Below are 23,166 nucleotides of genomic sequence, written 5' to 3' on the forward strand. Positions count from 1 at the left end.
TGGATAGCTCTTGTCCAATTGTGCCCCTCCCCCGCTCAGGAAGGCTTATCAGCTTAATTCTCACCAATGTTATAAAAGTACCTGTATTGCCCCATCTTTGCCTACAGAATATTCTTAAGCCTTTTGAGCTTTATTAATCTGCTCAGGTGAAAACAAAACAAAACAAAACAAAACACTACCCCTATGTGGTTTACTTTGCACGCCTTTTATTCTGGTGAGTTGCATCTCCTTCCAAACATTTGACAGGCCTGTGGCTCCTTTCTGCTGCTTGTGGCTTACTCTCCTGGTCGGAGGATCTTCAGGGAGGTGGTTGGGGATCGGGGGTGGTCCTCTCTCTCTGACTCTCGTACGTCGCTTTCACAAACAAGCTTTTGGGGAATAAAAGTCTTAAGGACGAACATGGGGTGGCTGTTAGTGCCATCAACATTCCAGACATCAGGATTGGGGACCCAGGGGGACACTGGAGGGGCACTTCCATTCTTCTCTGGACTCGGAAGGCTGACTTTCAGAGGGCTCAAGCTGTCTTCTTCCTCCACTGTGCTTCTGTTGACACAGGCCGCCTCGTGCTCCTCCAGCTTTTTGATGGGGACCACGTGGCAAGCGTTGTATTTGCAGCTGGCCATCTTTTTAGCTTTCTTGGGGTTCTTCTTCCTGCATGATGCCAGGTGGTATTGAAATCTGCTGAGTGGGATGCGGTGGTGAGGGTTGTAAGGGCAACTTTTTAAGGCTTCTGGCTCCATGGCCACTTGTTTTTGATGCAGAGTAGCTCACTGCACAGAGTCAAAATGAAATGTCCCTTATGGAAAAGTCCTTTGGTGAGAAGGATGGAGTTGTCCTCTGCCCAGCGTTGGCCCTTGGAACTCTGTAGGCGAAGATCTTAACTCTTGTTCCCTGTTCTCTGGGACCATGAGTAGTAGATTAGAAACAGGACAAAGAGCTGTCAAAAGCAGAGGACAGAGTTATCAAATGGCATGTGAGCCGGAAGAACTATATAAAGTGGATGCAAGAATCAAAAACCCACAGCAGCCCCGCAGGGAGGTGAAGGTATGTGCCAGCCCCCTAGATTCTGAGAGTTACACTGTGTGATGTCAAGGGGCAGCACGATGGTCACAATGGGCAGTGTGGATCATCAGGAAAAGCCTGCTTGTCTATCACTTTTGAGGGGAGGAGCGGCTTTGGGGAAAGATGCCATTCAAAATTGTCCATGGCATGTCTGTTGTCATTTATCTGTCTTTAAGTGTTATATGTTTAATATAATTCCCGATATATTTGGGTTTAAGTCTACTACCTTATTTTGTGTTTTCTAACCTACTCTTTGGTTTATTTTTTTTCTCCTTCCTTTATTTTAAATTGACAACTTTTAAAAAATAATCAATTTGTCCCACTATTTCGTAAGTTATACATTCTCTTATTATTTAGAGATTAATCTACAAATTAAAACATTAATAGATAACTTGCCAAGGTTTAAAGGTTTACTCTCTTTCTGTATAATACAGGGCTTCCCCCCGCCCATTTACTCCCTTCCTGACTGATACTACTGTTTCCATTATTTTCAGACTAATTTTTTAAAATCTCGTGTGATAGTATTGCTATCGTCATTTTACATTGTCAACGTTTGTTTACAGTTGTCCTCACATTTACTCCGCTCTGCTTCTTGTATCTCAGATCTACCACGTTCGATCAGGTTGTATCTTTTAGAATTTCCTCTTGACAAACTCTTGGTTTTGTTGGTCTGAGAATATCTTTATTTCACCCTTGTTCTTGATATAATTTCACTGGATATAGTTGTGTTATTTTCTTTCTTCGCACTGAAGCAGAGTTGTTTCTTCCAACTTCCATTCTGTGGTTGAGAATTCAGAATCCCACTGTTACCTAACTTCTTTTAACGTTAATCTATTTCTTTTCGTACATCTGTTTTAAAGACTTTTTTTTTTCTTTAGCTTTGGTTTTCCCACGATGTCACCATGATTTTGAGTGGTGAATTTCTTTTGCCGTGTTCTTTCTTTTTTTAAAAAAGTATTTGTTAGACTTCTTGAAGCTGTGAATTCGTGTCTTTCATTAGTTTTGCAAACCGCTCAGCCATTGTCTCTTCAAATGTTGCTTCTTACCTTATTCTCTCACTTTCCCTGAAATAGATGTCACCTCCACTGACATTTCTGTGTCCAAGCGAGTCTTATGGCCACACTCAAGTTCAAGAGTCAAGGAGGCACAGCCCTATCACGTGTGCAATAGGAACTTTGTCAGGAGTCCTAAGAATGTCCCCTGTCTGTTCTTTTTGCCACCAGTATTTGTTTTCCTTTTCTCCACATATACAGTGTATTTCCTCCTTCTTGGGGGGGGGTAAAAATGGATGTCTTAGCTCAGAGTGGAGGATAAACGGTTTGGGCAGAGTGCTCCCTGGGAACTTCTTGGGTTCTGGCAGGACCTCACTCTGGACTGGTGACAATTCTAGTGCCTCCGACCAAGCTGTCTCCTGTGAGCAATGGAAAGCCCGTGGAGTCATGCTCACCATACCCCCCACCCACCCCAAGAATATCTCCTGCTATACTTTGTTGAGAAGATGTCCTTGGTAAATTGTAACTTCCAAACGATTGTGTGACAGAGAGCCTGTTTCTCCAGGTCTGCAATGCAGTATTGAAGTGACTATGACATTGGTCCTACTGTGAGTTAACAGGCAGTGTAGCATCTGGTTCAGCATCTGCCCTTACATACCCCCTAAAGCCCTCACATGTTTGTTGACAATACTGACAACGCTTTTTCTATTCCAGACCCATTGCCTTTTTCATGCTCATGACCAGGGCTGGCCCAGGCTCAGTAATTCAGGCATTTGTGAGTCTGTGAATGGAGATAATGAAAGCACTTCACCCGTCATTAAAATCCACAAAGTAAGGAATAGAGCATTAGCTGTTGTAGGTTTCTTTGCTGCCAAGCACCCATTAGTGCAGCGGGCCGACATTTAGTCCATTATGAAGAGAGAGAAGGCTGGGCTTTTTAATGCTTCTAATGGACATTGCAAATGGCCCTCAAGCCAGCAGCCTTCTCCCAGAATCTGCTCTGAGCCTGGGACCTGATAGGTCACTCACCATGGCAACACTGGGGGAGAAAGGGATACAGAAAAATCTGTCTGGGCAGCACTCCTCAGGCCTGTCTGCATGTACGTGACCAATAATGCAAACAAGGTCAGGTCTGTTTTCTGCTTACGCCCCTCCCACATTGATAATCTTGAGGATAGAGAGGAGAAGGTCATAGAGTATAAAGAAACAATGTTTTCTGAAAATAAAAGATTGTGTATACCGGCCAACCAAGTCAGCAATGGTCATTACGGGTTTGGATGGAGCTGTTGGAGTATTAGAATCACTATGAGTCTGAATCCTTCAAGCTTGGAGACACTTCTTATAACATCAAGGCCAGCTTCTCTCTCAGTGCTCACGTCCTGCTCCAGAGCATCGCTGGAGGAGGGTCATACACTGACAGGGAGCTCGCTACCTCCCCAGGAGGTTCGCTGTTAGGTTTCTTACATTGAACTGAGCTGACCTGAGTCCTCATAGGCATTACCAGTTAGTCAGCTAACTGTGTCCTTGGCCTCGGACACATCTTCCAGGATATAAGCTTATTTCGAGCATGGCAAATTCATGCTGTGTGTACGTGGCACCAGGACGAGGGTGTCCACTCCATTTCTGGCTCCTTGTGTCTCCTTGCATGTCTAGCAGACAGGCGTGGACAGTCTAGATGGCCCCTCTGAGCACTTGAGCTCTTGCCCAGGGCTTCCCCATACTGCTCTTTATGCGCTGCTGGTTGTTCAAGGCTGCCCTGGCCTCAGAGCGTTTGGGCTCTTGCTAGCCCCTTGTATTTGAGGGCCTGATTTTGAAAACTCTCTCTGTCATGTTGTGCAACGCTTCTCAAACTGTAACATGCACACCAGTCACCTAGGCTCTTGTTAAGATGCCAGAGTGCACGATATTTTGGTTACCTTTGTCAAATTTTTGTGCCATGGCTGTGCTAGATTTGTAAAATGAATTGGAACACATTCTGTCTTTTTCTGTTTTCTGGATGGTTTAAATAGCCCAGAAGCATTCTTTGAAACTTCTAAAGAACCTGTCTACTAAATTCTCTGATCCACACCCTTTTGGAAAATAGTTCTATATATGTTTTCAGGTTGGTTCTATGATTTTCTACTTGTCTTGGCAATTCCAATTTTTCTAGAAAAGCTTACTATTATGGAATGAATTGTGTTCCCCCAAATTCATATGTTGAAGCCCTAACCCCAATGAGACTGTATTTGGAGAGGCATTTAAGGAAGTAATTAAGGCTAAATGAAGTCATAAGAATGGGCCCCTCATCTAGAGGACAGGTGTCCTTATAAGAAGAGGAAGAGACACAGAGATCTCTCTCCACAGGAGCACAGAGGAAAGGCCATGTAAGGACACAGAGAGAAGGCAGATGTCTGCAAGCCAGGAAGCGAGGTCCCGCTAGAAAATAACCCTGCCAGCACCTTGATCTTGGACTTCCAGCCTCTAGATCTGTGAAAAAAAATGAGCCTTTATTGTTTAAGCCACCCATCTGTGGTGTTTTGTTATGGCAGCCCCGGCCTACCAATACACGGGCATTGTCCACTGAATGCTCCACATTAACTAGCACACCATAAGGATTTAACATTCTCTTGAATCTAAAAACTCTCCTCTGCATCTCGATTAACTTTAGCTTTCCTTTCCTTTTTCTAATGTGTTTTAACTCTCCCTCTCCTCTCCCCTCCTACCTCCCCTCTCCCCCTCTCTCTCCCTCTCCTCCCTCCCTCTCCCTCTCTCTCTTTTGCTTCCTGCCCCCTCCCTTTATTAGGCTTTTACAAGTCTAGATATCTTACAGTAATTTATAAGTAGCCAATTCTTAGATTTATCATTCTACTGATTTTTCTGTTTTCTATTTCATTAATTTTTACCTTTACTTTTAACTTTCTCCCTAGGTTTAGCTTGTTGCTTATTCTCTAGATTCTTTACTTGGACGCTTTATTCACTTCCAGTCTTCCTCGTTTAATGACAAAAACATTTAGAGCCACGGGGAGCGCTTTGGTTACATTCCATGAGTTCTGTGATGTGGCGTTCCAATTGTCATTATGTTCTGAATGGCCTATAATTGCAGTTTTGTTCCCTTCTTTGACTTGGGTTATTTAGGAATAAATTTCTAAGTGATTTAATTTTTTAAATTTATTCTTTTGTGTTTAATTCCTGCTTTTATTGCGTTGTGGTCAGATAGTGTAGCCTGAAAAGGATGGCTCAGTAGTAGTTCCTCAGAGGTTTTCTCTGTGGCCCAGAATGTCTTCAGTTTTAGTCATTTCTCTATAGATGCTGGAATTAACTGTCTTATCTGTTCATAGGCATTTATTAAATGATGCTTATTTTTCCAAGCTGACATTCCTTGGAACAGGAGTCCTACAAGTTGCTCTAGGAACTGGCATACAGCTGCTCTGGGTGGCTTAAACAACAGAAATTTACGTCCTCACACTTCTGGAAGCTGGAGTCCTACATGTCTCTCCTGGGGAGTCACGGTGACCACCAGCATGATCCAAGAAGTCTTAGGGTAAGCCCCTCCGTTTAGGCCTCTGTGCCCACCCTGTAAGTCCTGAGTCCCTGCTCTGCCCATTTTTACAGGAGGGGCTTCCATGGGGAATAGCTATGTGGTCTCCATAGGATCCTGGGCCAGTCTCAGTTGAGGTGAGATTTGCTGTCCTTTAGCTTTGTCATCGTGGAGGTCCTGTTGTCTGAGGGACCCAGCTGAGGGGTGGACCTATGTGGCAATGATTTTGCTGTGGGCTCTAGGGTGTCTATCTGCTCTGCAGCCCAAAGTTAGCTGGGTCCCTGAACATGGGAACAATCCACACCTCATTCCAACGTCAGTGCTGGGGGGCATGAAGTGGAGCACAGCCTGCAGTGGCAAGAGCCAGCACTCTGCACCTCCCAGGGGAGCGTTAGTCCCCTACAGCTGCCCTGTGGCCTTAGCATCCCTGCTCCTGCTGCTTTGAGCTCACCGGTTTTGGAGTCCTACTGGGGATGTGGCTCTGTCTTCACTTGGGTTCTTCCAGAAGCAGAGCCTGAGACAAGGATTTGTAAAAGTGGAAATTCTCCAGTTTCAGAGAGGTGGTATCTCCAGGCGCCAGCCCCAGGAGAAGCGCAACATTCCAAGATGCAGATGATAAAACTGTCTACTAGGCCCTGTTTGATCTGAGAGTTCCCCGAAGCGCAACATTTATCTTTGTACAGAACGTTAATGGCTAACTTCTGCTTCTTGTAATCTGCTTATTCAAGGATGTGGTAGGAGACTTTATAAGCGGCCTCCTCTGGAAGCTCGGGGCTGATCCCCTCTAACCCTGCGAGGTAGAGAGTCAGTCGCCAGCCAGCTAATAAAGGCTCATAATTAATCTCAATTGGCTCCGTGGGTCTTAGAATCGTTCGTGCCATAACATTTTGGAGGCCCCAGCAAGATCCTCCCCAGAGGATCCTGAGACCCACAACCCCGGTCGCTCTGGGCGGGGCACGACCGTGTCCAGGGGACGGCCGCTGAGAGACATTCCTCAGCCCCGGACTTCTGGTGGCCCTAGATCAGAGAGACGGGTGGACAAACATTTCTGAAAATTGGACGCGAGCCTTCTGATCCAGTCTCACTGGTGGGTTAGTCTAAGAGTCCTCTTGGACCTGTTTTTTGTCTGTGGGCCCTGAGAACTACTGAAAGGCTGGACGCGGCACAACTTCCCTAGTACGGTCAGGTCTGAGGCGTCAGACCCTGACCTCGTACCTGTTTTGGTTTCGGTTTCGGTTTCTGATACGCTAGTGTTTTGTGTTACCTGTAGTCTGTTTTGTCTGTCTGTATTGTGTATGTTTGTCCGGACCGGTCGAATGTACTGTTACCCTCCTATTGCCTCGGTCCTCATAAGTTTACTTACTTTGGTTTCCATCAAGTTTGTCTCATTGTCTGATCGTTCTGGTCTCTGAATGTCTCTTGTGATTTTTCTTGTTATTCTTTTTAGTTTATTCATTCTTCTTTTTGCACGGTTCCTTGCTGCTACAGCACCGCCCGAGTGGCCACCTAGTCACCGAGTGGACCTTGTCTAACATTCTTATCTTTCACAGGACTTTTATTCTCATTCACATCCATCCCCGTCGCCATGGGACAGGCTTCTTCTAAGCCCACTCCCTTGCGGTGCCTTGTGGACAATTTTAAGGATTTCAGGTGATGGGCCCGAGGTTATGGGTCGTCAGTCACTCCGTTCGATCTCCAGAGGCTCTGCCAAGTAGACTGGCCGGCCTTCAGAGTTGGATGGCCATCTGAGGGTTCCTTTGATTTGCAGACTGCCTTCAGAGTCAGAAGTGTTGTTTATGGGAATCCTGGTTACCCTGATCAGGCCCCATACATAAATGTTTGGATAGACATTGTGTCTGATGCTCCTAAGTATCTGAAAGACTGTCAGAGTAAGTCAGATTCTCCAGTGGCTGACTCTCTGCCGGTGCCTGCCTCTCATACGGTTCTTCTGGCAGGGCCCAGGAGCACTCCGGCACCTCAGAAATCCCTTGAACCTGTTCTACAGGCACCTCCTGAGGATCCGGAGATCCTCAATCCCCCTCCCTATTGCTCTCCTGGTAACCTCTTTAGGCCTCCTGATTCTCGGGAGGCAGCCCCTCTTCGGAGCCCACCACACACTTGGACGGGAGCTGTCTACTACCCTCCACAGGATCCTGACCCCATCCCTGATTCGTTGTAACCTGCAGCTGTCCTGGCGCCTCTCTGACAGATAGCCCCACCTGGGGGAGACACCCAGACTTCTTTCACGGTGTATGTCCCTTTTTCAACTAGTGATCTGTATAATTGGAAATTGCAAACTCCGTCCTTCTCAGAAAAATCCCAAGGCTTGACTTCCCTTTTAGAATCCATCTTTTTCACCCACCAACCCACGTGGGATGATTGCCAGCAGCTTTTACAGGTTTTGTTCACTACAGAGGAGAAGGAACGCATTCTAAGGGAAGCTGCAAGAGGGATCTCAGACCCCACTGGACAGCCCACCACTGACCCCGCACGGGTACAACTTGTATTTCCCAGCACCCGACCCGACTGGAATCCCAACACTGATCAAGGTAAGGAGGCTCTCCTGAGGTACCACCAGTTGTTACTCCAAGGCCTCCGGGCAGTGGCTTACCGACCAGTCAATTTATCCAAGGTTAGTGAGGTTATTCAGACTAAAGATGAGTCACCTGCAGCATTTTTAGAGAGGTTACTAGAATCTTATAGACTGTATACTCCCATTGACCCGGAGGACCCAAATAATCGGTGAGCCATTAATCTAGCCTTTGTCAGTCAGTTGGCCCCAGATATCAGAAAGAAATTACAAAAACTGGAAGGGTTTGAGGGAGAGAACTTATCTAACCTTCTCGAGATTGCCCAGAAGGTGTTCAACAACAGGGATGATGTCCAGAAGGTTATGTTTGTTGGACAGGATAAGTCACGGGGCCTGCCCGGCTGGGACCGGGGTGAGGGCCAAGCAGACACCGAGGGCCAAGCTGACGCCCTGAGGGAAAGGCAGACCGGGGTCGAAGTAACTTAGAGAAGGACCAATGTGCTTACTGTAAGAAGAAAGGACATTGGAAGAACGTCTGCCCCGAAAAAGGTCAGGGCTCCTACATTATGAGCCCCTGGGAGCCCAGGGTAACATTGCAAGTCAGGGGCCAACTTGTAAACTTTTTAGTGGATATGGGGGCTACTTACTCAGTTTTGCAGAATATCCAAGGCCCCCTATCTAAAGAAAAGACTTTAATACAATGAGCCACAGGACGAGGGAAATTTTACCCTTGGACCCAGGCCAGAATTACTGACCTAGGAAAAGGGACCATCACTCATTCGTTCCTGGTTATGCCTGAATACCCGTACCCCTTGCTGTGGAGAGACTTACTACAAAACTTACGGGCCACCATCTCTTTTAAGCAAGGACACAATGAACTAACTCTGGGGGCCACTCCATCTGCAATAATGCTCACTTGCCCCTCTCTGAAGAATACCTTTTATTGGAGGAGCCTGTTTTCGATCCTTCCCCTAATGCATCACTGTTAAAAGAACTGCAGTGCAGGATCCCTCAGGTGTGGACTGAGACTAACCCACCCAGATTGGCAGCCCATCAGTCTCCTATTGTTGTGACCCTACTGAGTTCTGCCAAGCCCATCAGCGTAAGGCAGTACCCTGTCAGTCTGAAGGCTAAGTCTGGTATAGCAGTGCATATTTGGAGGCTCCTGAACGAAGGGATCTTAGTCCCCTGTCATTCGCCTTGGAATACCCCACTGCTTCCAGTTCAGAAACCGGGTACCCAAGACCACAGGCCAGTACAGGACCTCAGAGAAGTAAATAAGCGGGTTGAGACCATACATCCCACTGTTCCCAACCCGTACACCCTCCTGAGCCAACTGCTGCCTAGTCACCAGGTAGGTGTACACCGTCCTTGATTTAAAGGACGCTTTCTTCACTCTCCCCCTAGCAAAGGTGAGTCAACCAATATTTGCATTTGAATGGGAAGGTCCTGATAGACTGTATTTGGGACAATTGACTTGGACTAGACTGCCACAGAGATTTAAGAACTCCCCCACATTGTTTGACGAGGCCCTGAGCCGGGACCTACCTCGTTGACTTTCGTCAGAGACATCCAGAGACTGTTCTTCTATAATATGTGGATGATTTACTCTTAGCTGCTACAACAGATGTAGAATGTAAGCGGGCCACTGAAGATTTATTACAAGAATTAGAGGCTAAGGGATACCGGATGTCCGCTAAGAAAGCTCAATTCTGCACCTCCCAGGCGACGTATTTAGGGTATAAGCTGCAAGGAGGCCACCGGACTCTGTCATCAAGCAGAATTGAGGCCATTTTAAAAATACCCCAACCCACCACTAAGCGGCAGGTCAGAGAGTTTCTCGGAGCCGTAGGCTACTGTAGGCTCTGGATTCCAAGGTTTGCAGAGTTAGCCAAGCCCCTGTATACCAGCACAGGGGGAAAGTCTGAGGACTTGGGCTGGGGAAAAGATGAAAAAGAGGCTTTCGAAGCTCTAAAAACAGCCTTGACTACAGCCCCTGCTTTGGCTCTGCCTGCTTTAGACAAGCCGTTCGAACTCTTTGTGACTGAGACTAGAGGCATAGCGAAGGGGGTCCTCACCCAGACTCTAGGACCATGGAAGAGACCCATCGCATACCTCTCCAAAAGACTGGACTGTGGTGCAGCAGGGTGGCCTCATTGCTTGCGGGCCATTGCGGCCACGGCCATCCTCACCAAAGAAGCCCTGAAGTTGACTTTAGGGCAGACTATCCAGATTATAGCCCCCCATGCGGTGGAGACCATGCTCCGCAACCCCCCTGATCGTTGGATTTCAAATGCACGGATCACTCAATACCAGGTTCTTCTCCTTAACCCCCCACAAGTACAATTCTTGAAAACTTCTGTTCTTAACCCAGCCACCCTTTTGCCTGATGATGACCCTCAACAGCCACTACATGATTGTCTCGAGCTTTTGGTTAACATCACCTGCTTCAGGCCAGACCTGACTGACGTCCTGTGGCCACAACCGGATGCCATGCTGTACACCGATGGAAGCAGCTTTGTCGCAGAGGGAGTCAGGTATGCTGGGGCGGCAGTAGTTACCGGAGGGACTGTCATCTGGACTCAGGCCCTGAGCCACGGAACATCAGCTCAGTGAGCCGAACTCATCGCTGTGACCCAAGCGCTCCGATGGGGTAAGGAGAAGACAGTTAACATCTGTACAGACAGCAGGTATGCCTTTGCTACTGCACATATTCATGGGGCACTCTATAAAGAGAGAGGATTACTCACCTTAGGGGGGAAGGAAATCAGGAACAGAGAAGAGATCCTAGCTCTCCTGGAAGCCATCTGGCTGCCTAAGAAAGTAGCTATCATACACTGTCCAGGTCACCAGAGAACTGAGTCTGAGGTAGCCCGGGGCAATGCCTTTGTCGACCAAATCACAAAGGAAGCCGCCAGAAAACCAGTGGGGCCTATTGACATTCTTCCAGTTCTACTCCCCAGAATGCTCTCAGACTCACCTGTCTACACCCCGAGGGAACTTGAATTATGCAGTAAGCTAAAGGGGGTAGAAGGAACCACTGGGTGGATCCACCTCCCTGATGGACACACCCTAATACCTGGTGCCTTAGGGAGGGAACTAGTCTCACTAGTCCATCAGAGCACCCACCTAGGAGGGACAAAGTTAATTGAACTTTTGAAGAGACTATTATATCCCAGGGCTACACAAAACTGCCAAAGAGGTAACGGCAAGATGTCATATTTACACCCAAGTTAACCCTGGGCCTCCTGTTGAAGTACAAATTGGATCAAGACTCAGGGGCCAAGCCCCGGGGGAACATTGGGAACTAGACTTTACAGAAGTAAGCCCTGGAACTTTTGGATTTAAGTATCTACTCGTGTTCATCGACACCTACTTAGGATGGACTGAAGCCTTCGCAACTAACAGAGAAACTGCTCAGGTAGTAGCTAAAAATTAGTATCAGAAATAGTACCCCGATTTGGCTTGCCATTAACACTGGGATCCGACAATGGCCCGGCGTTCATCGCCAAAATAAGTCAAACCTTAGCTAAAATGTTAGGTAATAATTGGAAACTGCACTGTATATATAGACCTCAGAGTTTAGGCCAGGTAGAAAGAATGAATAGGACGTTAAAAGAAACTTTAACCAAGATTAAACTTAAAACTGGCGAGAACTGGGTGAGCCTCCTCCCCTTTGCCCTTCTTAGGGTGAGATGTACCCCTTACCTCCAAGGCCTCACCCCATATGAAATCATGTTTGAAAGACCCCTTCCTCTCCTCCCCAAGTTAGGGGAAGAAAAGCTAACAGAAGTCCATAATTTTTCACTGCTTAAGTCTTTGCAGGCCCTCCATCTCGCCTGGCAGGAGACCCACGAACTGGTCTCTGCCACCAGGACAACCGCTCAGCATCCAGTCCAGCCACACAACCATGCTCCAGGTGATTGGATCTGGGTGAAGAAGGTACAGCCAGCCGCCTTTGAGCCCCACTGGGACAGACCGTTTCCTGTCATCCTCACCACTCCCACTGCGGTCAAAGTTGCTGGGAGAAGCCATTGGATTCATCACACCCACATCAGGGCTGCTCAACCACCACCAGAGACTGAGAGATGGCATGTCCGCCCAACAGGAGACCCTCTTGAGGTAAGACTCTCACGGGTTTAATTATAATTGGATTAATTGCTATTAATAATGTAAGAGGGAATCCTCATCAGCCTTTGCAGGCCAAATGGCAGTTAATTAGATCAGAAACAGGGGCTCCCATATCAGTTAATCAGACTATGTATCAGCCTACATTCCATGTAGATCTATGTGACATACTAGGAAAAGGATTTAATACTGACCCTTTCCTGACTCTTACCCATCCTAGTCAATCCTCTCGTACCACCTCAGGAAAATGTAATCCTGTTATTCTCACTGTGAAACAATGGACAAACCCGTCCTGGCTTACAGGGAAAACATGGGGTCTAAGGTTATACGTTTCTGGAACGGATCCAGGGTTACTCATAACAATTCGGAAGAAACCAGTTAAGACCCCCATGCATCCGATTGAGCCGAACTCATTTCTGAATCCAAGCCCATACAGGCCAAGACCTAAGCATAAGGTTACGTATGACCCCTGCTCTAAGCCAAGGGTCTACCCATCATGGCCCTAGGATAAGAGCAACTCCTAATACTCCACAAGATTTTATATTGAAAATGTTAACAGTTGTGTACAAGTTTGCTAATACTAGTAATCCAAATATCACAGATGATTGTTGGTTTTGCCTTAATCCGGTGCTCCCATATTATGTAGGACTGGGAGCTGTTGCTGTTTTAGGAAGTAATGAAAGTACTCTAAGAAATCTGTCTATTCCTAATAATACTGTATGCCCCTGGAGAAATCACCCAAAGTTGACTCTTGGAGATCTCCAGGGACAAGGAACTTGTATACACACCTCTTCTTATCATATTAATAATTCTACTTATAGAGAAAATTGTAATACAACTATACAAGTGAATTCAACATCTAACATCTACTTAGCTGCTCCTAAGGGAACTTGGTTTGCTTGTAATACTGGATTAACCCCTTGTATCAACCTTAACTACTGGAGAGGAAATGCTGGATTTTGTGTCCTAATTCATGTCGTTCCTCAGGTCTACTTTTACTCTGGTGAGGGGGTGGTGAGAATACTTCCAATATCTAGGGGCCAGAGTAAAACGGGCCCTTATTTAGTTCCCCTTTTAGTAGGAATAGGAGTAGCAGGATCTACTGCAGTAGGAATGGCAGCCCTCGTTACTAGAAATTCCAACTATAAGGCCTTAAGCCAACAAATAAATGAAGACCTATCGACTCTTGAAAAATCTATCAATCACCTTGAGACCTCTCTTAACTCCTTGGCTGAAGTAGTCCTGCAGAACAGAAGGGGACTAGACCTTCTATTCCTAAAACAAGGAGGTCTTTGCATAGCACTAGGTGAAACCTGCTGTTTTTATGCTAACCATTCTGGAATTATATAAGACAGTTTAGCGCTAATAAGACAGGGTTAAAGACGGAGAACGACTTAGGCGTGGAGAATCTTGGTATGAAGGACTTTTTAATAACACCCTTGGTTAACAACTCTCCTGACAGCCATTACAGGCCCCCTTATTCTAGTCTTCCTGGGCCTTTTGTTTGGGCCCTGTGTAATTAATTGGATAACTGCCTATGTCAAAAAGTGGGTACGGGCAGTAAAACTCATGGTTCTCAGAACAAACTACCAACCACTCCAAGTTGGAGAATCAATGATTCGATTTCCCTTCGAAAACCAGTGGGGAATGTAAAAGTGGAAATTCTCCAGTCACAGGGAGGTGATATCTCCAGGCGCCAGCCCCCAGGAGAAGCACAACATTCCGAGGTGCAAGTAATAAAACTGTCTACTAGGCCGGGTTTGATCTGAGAGTCCCCCAAAGCGCAACATTTATCTTTGTACAAAACGTTCCCGGCTAACTTCTGCTTCTTGTAATCTGCTTATTCAAGGATGTAGTAGGAGGCTTTATAAGCGGCCTCCTCTGGAAGCTCAGAGCTGATCTCCTCTAACCCTGCGAGGTAGAGAGTCAGTCGCCGGCCGGCTAATAAAGGCTCATAATTAATCTCAATTGGCTCCGTGGGTCCTTAGAATCGTTCACGCCATAACAGATTCAGGTTCAAGTCGTTTATTTAGGAAGTGCAAGGAAGCCTGCTGGAGGGCGAGGAAGTGAGATATACTTGTACATACATTCACATACAAACATCGAAAAAAGAATGAGACAAACATTGTAACTATATTTTCTATACTTTCTCAAACCTTCAATGCACGTATTTCCTGTAATAAGAAAAACCAAGCAAAAATTATATTTAGAAAAACAGGTATGGAAAGTAGTAAAGACTTACAGAGGTTAAAGTATGTGATTAAGGCAGCTACCTCCGTGGGCATCTGAAGGCCTTTGGGGAAACTGTGGGAAATCGTATAAAACACACAACTCAGAATGACCCCACCCAAAACGGTGAGGGAACTGGGGCATAAAAACACCAACTTCCCAAAGATTCATTTGTTAGGGGCATTTTGGGGGTGTGTGTGAGTTCCTTGGCACTTCCAACCTGCCAGACACGGGCAGTTCTGCAAACAAGAGCCCTCACTCCCAGATGCAGAGACTGGAGGCGGAAGTCGGCTAGACGCTCTGAAAAGTCCCGTGGAGATGATAGGGCACTGACCGCTTCTGCCACAGGGTCCCTTCAGCTTATAGAGATACATTTCTTCTTATTTGGTGACTTATGGAGTAGTCAGTCCAGCAAATGCTTAACAACCAGCTCTCAAAAACAAAACAAAAAAACAACAAAACAACAAAAAACCCACAACTCCCTGACTTGTAGCATCTCCCAATTTCCCTGGTATCAACACTCCCACCATGGGCAATTTCTGTCTGCCAATGGTTTAGCAACCGACATAATAACACGAAAACTTGTTTTTCATTTTTGTTGTTGTTGTTGTTGTTGTTTTTGGAGAGTCTGTCCCATGGGAACTTTATGTGGCAGAGTGGTTGGTGGGGCAGGATTTTATATTCCAAGGTTCTCCAGCAAGCTACCATCAAATATCAGGAAAATTTCACTCCAAGGTCTAACAATTTAGATTTGGGCTTTTGATCTAATCTGAATCTTTGATGGATTTAGTCTGTGCACATTTATCGTGACACCTATTATGTTCGATCTTATTTCTATCATTTTATTTCTGCTTTTTGTTTTTAATGAGCCATGTTTTATTGAATTAGTTTTCTTTGTTGGGTTAGAAGTCATACATTTATTTTTGTTATATTAGAGGTTATTTTAAATATAAAAATCTTGATTTCCCATTATATGTTTCTCTTTCCTCTCATATATCTCATTTTGGGGGTGAAATAATTTGGGATTTTTAGAACCAGATGATTATGATTATGGTTATTCATAATAAATTATTTTAACATATTGTGTATCTTCAGCTTTAATGCCTATTTTTGACATTTGTAGTAAGTTTTATGCCTCATTATTTGTAGTCCGCTCTGTATTTTTGCATTCTGGTTGCTAGTTTTTATTTTCTTTGTACCGTCTTTTCTCTATTCTTGAATTCACTGTTTGGATTCCTCGATCTTATCTTCTGCTTCCAGACCTTGCTGGAGTCCTCAGAGCTCAGTTTTCTTTCTTAGTTTTCCTGTCTGCGTGCAGACGATTCACCAGTCAGCACCTCAAGATCAAACCACCTGCTGAGTGCAAATTTGTGAATCCACCTTGCTATCGATGTCCCCTCTTGGCTGTCTCGTGGGCACCGCACACCTAGCCTGGCCAAACAGTCTAAAAACGACCTTCCTTCCCTAACAGTTCCTGCTTCTGAGTTCCCATCTCAGTGGAAGATGCCACCACCTGTCCACTTCCATTCACTTGCGCAAAGCAGGAGCCCTGGTTCCTTTCTTTCCTTCACTTCTCACCTCCATGTCGAATCCGTCACAAAGTCCTGCCATTCTTACCTTTGGAACACCTTTCGTATGTATCCCATTTCCTTCATCCCATTACCCCTGCACTAGTCCTGGTGACTATTGTCTCTTGCCTGGTCTAGGTTAGAAGTCTCTTAACTAGTCTCCCCAGTTTCCCTCTGGCCTCTGTCTGGACTAGACCCAGAGAGAACATATAGACATCTAGATACACTGGTGTCCTCTCTTCTCGCTGCTATTAAGATATAGTCAGGATCCTTCAGGTGACACTTTATGACATTGTCACTTTACATTTATTTCTCTCTATCTTCTCATAAGCACCTGTCTCCTCCAGTAAACTCCCAGCTCCCCAAGGCATGGTCCATGTCTGTTTCAGGTCCCTCCTGTATCCCTAGTACCCAGCATAGCACCTGGCAGCTAGAGGTGCTTAAGGAATATTTGTTAACTGAATGAATAAGTGAGTGATTCGGAGCTGGTCATTGCTAGAAGTGCCATTGAAGATCATCACTATTATTAACAATAGACCTTGAGGCTGGGACCCCAGGGAAGGGAAGGCCCCTGAGAAACCTGGGCGATGAGAGCCAAATTTCAGAGTTTTGAGTTCCAAAGTGCTCTCGAAAGCTATGGCTTTTGATCGTCAGAGCCAGATGCTGGAAAGAAAAAAAAAAAAGTTTTTGTTTGCTTATTTTTTAGTTCTCTAAGCTCGGCTTATCATACACAAAGCCAGGGGGATCCAGAGCGCACATTTTATACCATAAACTGTAGAGTGGGGAAGAATGGGTGGTGGCGAAGAATGTTCTGTGCAAAAGAAGCTGAGTTCAGTTAGTGAGTGTGGAAGGACCAGGTGGAGGGGGTGTGGTTTGGGTTTAGAGTGACTGGGTTCCTGAGAATGAGTCCAGCACTCCATCCTCTGAGGTGATAGCAGCCCCAGTTAAGGTTGTAGAAACCCCAGAAGAACCCTCAAAGTGAAGCCCAATATGGCGCCCACGGGTGGAGCAGCCGTGGCTGAGGGAGGTGTTGGAATGGGGTGGCCTGAGGATAGCGCCGATGAGACCAAGAATCCCAGCACAGTGTAGGGGAGCGGACGAGAGGCCTTAAACTCCCAGAGGGGGCACATGGTGGCTGAAGGTGAATGCTGTCTTGAGTGGGCTGCAGGGTCCTTGGAACAAATGATTGGGGGCCATGGCAGAACTGTAGTTACCTCTGCTGCAGCAGCAGGAATTGGAGTGACCCAGACTCCAGGGAGACCAGCGAGGGCCGAGGACCACTCTCACCTGGACAACCCTCCCCAGATGCTGGTGTGGTATGTAAACCCCTCCCCCGCCACCAGCTCAGATCACCTCTGGGTGGCGTGCGTGAGTGTGTGTGTGTGCACATGTGCACGTGTGCAATCTGAATGCAATGAGTTGAGTGAAGAAACTGTCCTATTTATATTTGCAACTTTGTTTCCCAACTTCAGTGGAAAGGGGAGCTTAAAGGCTAGAATGAGTTTAAATATGAAAGAATAGGGAAATTCATAGGTTTTAATCTCTGGGATATGGTCTGGCAAACTGATACTTGCTAATCGACTCTTACTCTTGTATTACTTGAGATTCCAGCAGGAAACAGAATCCAACTCAGTTGGATTAGTGAAAGGAATGTTACGGAAGAGTGGGTGGGTCAAAGGGACCCAACCCAAGTGTTCAGTCTCCCAAAGACTAGCAAAAATGAGAAGCCCAGGGGATTGCGTTATTGGGGTCCATTGAGAACTGTAGGTGTACAGCAGGGGTCATCCCATAGGAGCTGAAGTTGTGGAGGAGCTGAGCTACTGCCTGAAATGAGACCCAAAGAAGGAAGGCAGCAAGGAAGAAAGACTCCCACTCCTCCCTCTCCTCCCAGCCTCCGGGACCCTCAAGCCTGCCAGCAAAGGTGTCTGGGTGGTGCAGCCCAGAGCGCCTACCTTCCAGGGCACAAGGCAGGGCAGGAAAATGGGCTGGGCAAGGGGTCCGTGGTAAAGAAGAGCTGGCACACCCTTCTGATTGAATAGATGGGGAAACTGAGGCCCATACAGGGGAAGGATTTGTCTAAGGTGACTTAGCAACCGGAGGGCAGATTGAGGAGGACTCACGACCTTCTCCTCCTCCTATCAGAGCTCATCGCCCCAAACCGCGCTGCTTTATTTCCTTGACACACAACTGTATTTTCTCATTTTCAAACCTTATTATAAAAAGAAATCAGAAAATGCAAAAATGTATGAAGGAGGAAATAACACGTTGCTGTCTATTCTTCCAGACTGCCTCTCTATGCATGGACACCCACATTTAATAAAAACCTTAGTGGGCTGAATCAGGAAGGAGAAGTGGGCTTGTCTGCAAGTCCTTGGCAGAACCTGCACCCAGTGGGTGAACAGCAGGGTTCCTTGGAAGAAAGGCACACCAAAAAGAGGAGGAAAATGCAAAAAAAAAAAAAAAAAAATGGTGGAGAGAATGGTCGGTGCTTGGGTCAACCTCAGTTTCCCCAGTTGTTCCTGGGTGGGGTGGTTATGGGGGTTAGATGAGAAACACGCAAGCCGCAGAGCATTCGCGAGTTCCCACCAGGAGCCCTCTCACCCTTGGCCCCGGCATCCTTATCTGCACCGGGAACGTCCAGCTCGCATCTTTTCTGGATGAGAGCGCTGGTGTTAACCACATTCCTTTGTAGGGACTCCGCACTGGGGATTGCCCAGATGTGACGTTTGGGTCCTTGGAGTCGCCCTGGGAGGAGTCAGGTCGTGCCTAGCTTATCCTGAAGCTCAGTATGTACCCAACCCGAGGTATGTGTGATGTTCGATAGTGTTTCGATAGATAGTTTTCATGTGAATAGTTACCCGCACGCTTTAATGAATATTAGCAGGCTGATCATAAACACATGAGACAACTGTATGGGGCAGAAGTCAACCAATCAGGATGGATGGTGGCAGTAGATACCACGTGACTGTCTCCAGCTGCCCATTTTTGGGTAGAAACTGAGCAGCCCTGTTTTCCTCACCTGTCTGCTAACTGGGGTGCTAATGGTGGCCCCAGAGTAGGTTCATGTTGTGTTCACCACACTGCAGATGCTGAGGGTGGCATGATCACCACAGACTTTCTTGAAGATTTGACCTTCAGTCATGGGGGCCCAGAGGAAGGTAGGTTGGAAGGAAGGAGGGTTGGGGTGTGGTAGGAGACCCGCTACTTAGAGCCGGACCACCTGGCAGGTCTCTTCTTATCAGCATGTTTCTGGGGCATTTATCCAGTCAAAGCCCCTGGCCCTGCCTGGTTGTCTAATCAGTAAGCCAAGGGCCCTGTCTAGCATCCTAGAGCTCAGTGTCACGTCCCTTATTTTTAGCTGTGCATTTGTATTTCTTCTTCTTTTTTTTTAAAAAAAATTTCATTGCATTTTTATTATGATATAAAATACAGGAAAAATGCATAAAACTCATATATACAGGTTAATATATATGATTGTAACTCCTTCTCAGGTTCAGGAGAATGGGGGTCCCAGGGACCCCCACTGTCCCCCCAGAGATAACCCTTACCTCGACTTTTATAATAATAAGTTTTGTGTTGTTCTTGATAGTTCCACCACTGGGCAAGCCACTGTTCATTTTCGTTGGTAAAATTGTGATCTTTTTGATTTTTAAACATTTGATAATTCTTTTTATTTCCCTCCTCCATGTCTCCCCCCGCTCCCTCCCCATTCCCTATTGATAGCAAGTGAAACTGTTTGTTCATCCACATCTGCTGTGGGAATTCAAGTTTCTATTTACAAAATGAGTCATTTTGCATAAATATATTTAGGAAAAAAATTAAATAATGGTTCAGGTAGTATATGAAATGAGCAAGGTGAAGGTGTTACCCAAAGAACTGGAGTTTGGGAACCACGGGTTCTGTTCCATTTACGAAAAGAAAAAAGTCCTGGAGAGGTCATTGGAGAGTCAGGGACCAGAACTCAGGTGCTGTGCCCCCAGGCAGAGCCGGCCACAAGATGTCACTGGCCTTGGGAGGCACCTGCCACCGGTATCCTTTGGGAAGCCCACAGCTGCAGCGCCGCCATGACCACCAGGGGGCAGCACTGCCCTAGGTTCTGATGCCCTCACAGCTTCACCAGCGGGAGGCTGGTGGGGGTGGAGGGCTGAGCCGCTTACCCCCGGGCTCTGGATTCGTCTGGATTTACCCTCGTCTAGGGGTCCTCAAACGGAGGTCTGGGACTCACTGCCTTCAAAATTACCTGGGACCTTGTCGACAGTGTAGATTTTGGTGTCCTCCTGGACCCACTGAATCAGTACCTCTGAAGCTCCAGGTCTGTGGGGTTGGGAGAGTGGAGGTTTGGACAGCAAGGTTACCCCGTGGTGAGTTTTGAGAACTGCTCTAGGGAGGTGAGCAGTCTTCCTAGGTCAGAGAGAGGGAGAGGGATAGGAAGAGGGAGGGGAGGGAGGGGGGCCGGGGCAGAAGGACAGAGGCAGGGGGAGGGAGGGAGGGAAGGAGGGAAAGAAAGAGAGAGAGCAGATTATCACATACAGAACAAGTGGGACTGACAGGTCTTGGGTTTACGTTACGGCCCCACCTCTTACTTGGATAGGTGGCAAATTTTGTTTGTTTTTAGCATTTCTCTCCAGCTCATCATTCACCCATCCATCCATCCATCATCCATCATCATCCATCCACTACCTATCTACCTTTCATCCACCCTCTGCCCATCTATCCACCATCCATCCAACATACAGTAACTAAACTTACTTTGTGTCCTTTTTAGGTTTGGGGATATGATGATGGACAAGGAAGACATCATCCCTGACTTCCTTGGAGTTCATGCTTTTGTAGGGGAGCCAGACAATAGCAAATAACCCCATACAAATGAAATTACAAATTGTAATAACTGCTTTAAAGGTGGAGGACTGTAGGGTGCTATGTGAGCGAAGACCTACTAGAGGAAGGTGTGGGATCGTGTGAGGACTTCTTCCCTTAGGAGATTACGTTTGAATTGAGAACTGAAGGGTGAGTAGGAGTTAACCAGGCAGAGTCAGGGGTGAGAGTATTTCAGGTGGAGGAGTCTGCGTGTGCAAATGGGAATGAGCTCACTGTCTTTGAGGACATGCAAGAAGGCAGCGTGGCTGGAATGCAGGGAGAAAGGGGCAGTGGCTGGACCTGGGGTTCAGACTGTAGGCAGGGACCGGGACCTTCAGGTTCTCAATTTTTTTCATCTTCAAAATGGGGCAGTATGGTTTGTCTTGCAAACAAGATTAGTGTAATGAGTCCAAAATATCTAGTATAGTGCTGAGTGCCGAGTACACGGTTGGTGTCAAGAACTGTGAATGAGTGTGGGAGGAGGGCGCCTGGGCGAGAGGCACAGCCTGGTCAAAGAGTGAGCCAGGGGGAAGCACCCAGCAGGTGCCAGGACCAGAGCTGCTGTCTCAGTGGACTTCATGGACCAGCTGAGAAGCATATTTTAATCATGGTGAAAATTACCGTTGGCATCACTCTCTTGTTGAAAACAGTGAAATTGGAGAACATACTGTTGTCTTTAACTAGGCCAAGATGACTAATTATTAGACTCATTTTCTAAAGGTTACCATATGCAGACACGCGATTAGATGGAGAGAGGAGAGTGTGGAAACCTGATTCATTCTGAAACCCCGATACATGTAATGCGTGCAGGGTTTCTGAGCATAATGACTGTGAACATTCGGTTTAACTCAGCTGTCACCACAGGCGTGATACAAAATGAAATGTTTTGCATCAGCTCCACAGAGCATCTTGTGCAGCTCGTGGCAGTGCTGCGGGAAGGGGGGGGCGGGTTGGGGGGCGGGAACCTCTGCCACATTGTAAAAGGTGTGAACGTGGGAGCTAGTAGCGGAGGGAGGGAGGAAGGGAGCACCAGACTCTGAGTCCTCGCTACAGCTCGGACACTAAGTGACTGCGTGGCCTTGGCGAACCCCCTCCTGTCTTTGGGCCTTCATTTCCCTATCTGGGCAAAAATGGGCCAGACATGATGATCCGTAAGGGCCTTTCCAGTTCTGTTGGTGGTACCTTTACGGATGAAGTGGTCTTGGACGTCACCTTCACCTTTCTGGGCTTCAGTTTCTTTTTGATCATTTTGCAGTTCCCTGAGAAGTTTGGTACCTTTGACTCCCTGGCAGATTTATCCCTCCTTCGAAGTCCAGTGACTCTAAGCAACCCAGTCCAGACTCCACTGAGAACAAGTGATTCTCGTTCCTTCCCTGTGGGTCAGTGGTTTAATCTGGGAGTGTGGAGTCCCCTGGGGCGTCTTCCATCTGGGGTTGCACTGGTCCAGTGGGGTCCAATCTGGGGATGTACCAGTCCACTGGGGTCTAATACTCACAGACTCAAGGGGACTCTGAAAGGGCTCGAAACCCTTCAGGTACCACTTCCTGGGATTTGCAAGGGAACATTTATGAAGCCAGTGTCAGGGCTAAACGTGGACTGAGGCTGGGTGCCAAGCACAGTGCTGGGCACTTGGATAAGCATGATCTCATAGCCTTGTCACACGGCTCATGTGAGGTACGTATCATTATTTATACCTCTGAGGGGAGAGGGGCTAAGTAATTTTCCCAAGCCACACAGTGAGCACGAGGAAGAGGGGGCCATATTTACTCAAGCCTATTTGATTCCAACCCCACCTGGATTTTGGAAACTGATGCCACCATCTCATTTAATCCACCATCTCATTTAACAAAAGCCATCGACAGATATCAGGTTTCAGAGGCTTCGTATCAAAGCAGAATGGGGGAGACCTTGATGGTGAGCAGGACACCTGGCAATTTCCCCACCCATCCTCCACTTCCCAGCCTGGCACCAGAAGGCAGAGTTGTGCTGCCCGTACATGGCTGTGTGAGACTGTCCGCTTGCCCCTTCCTGCGGTCAGACTCAGTGGTGCCAGAGCATCACTGAAGTGGGTTATAGTCACCATCAGTCCACTTCACTGGTTGTCCAGGCATCTCATGGTAGTTTTGAAAACACACAATTTTTCCCTTAAATGTTGACCTTAAGGCTCAGCCAGACTAGGTCAGGTGTGTCCTCCCAGACTCCTGAGTCCACCGATTGCCATTAGAATATCCAAGTGAGTCACTGGTTGTGTCTGGACCCAGACCTTGCCTCCAAACAGCGGGA

At 46.9% G+C, this 23,166-nt stretch overlaps 1 protein-coding gene across 1 annotated transcript; it reads right to left on the bottom strand.

Moving 5' to 3' along the window:
* Positions 1–275: 275 nt before the first annotated feature.
* Positions 276–740, bottom strand: GTSF1L (gametocyte specific factor 1 like). The gene has a single exon (XM_039863720.1). The coding sequence runs from the start codon at positions 738–740 to the stop codon at positions 276–278; it is 465 nt and encodes a 154-aa protein (XP_039719654.1).
* Positions 741–23,166: the final 22,426 nt, after the last annotated feature.

The sequence above is a fragment of the Pteropus medius genome, unplaced genomic scaffold, assembly GCF_902729225.1.
Source record: "Pteropus medius unplaced genomic scaffold, Ma_sr-lr_union100, whole genome shotgun sequence".
Classification (NCBI taxonomy): domain Eukaryota; kingdom Metazoa; phylum Chordata; class Mammalia; order Chiroptera; family Pteropodidae; genus Pteropus; species Pteropus medius.

Coding starts and splice junctions, on each gene's coding strand:
- GTSF1L (XM_039863720.1), bottom strand. CDS start 740: ATGGAGCCAGAAGCCTTAAAAAGTTGCCCTTACAACCCTCACCACCGC.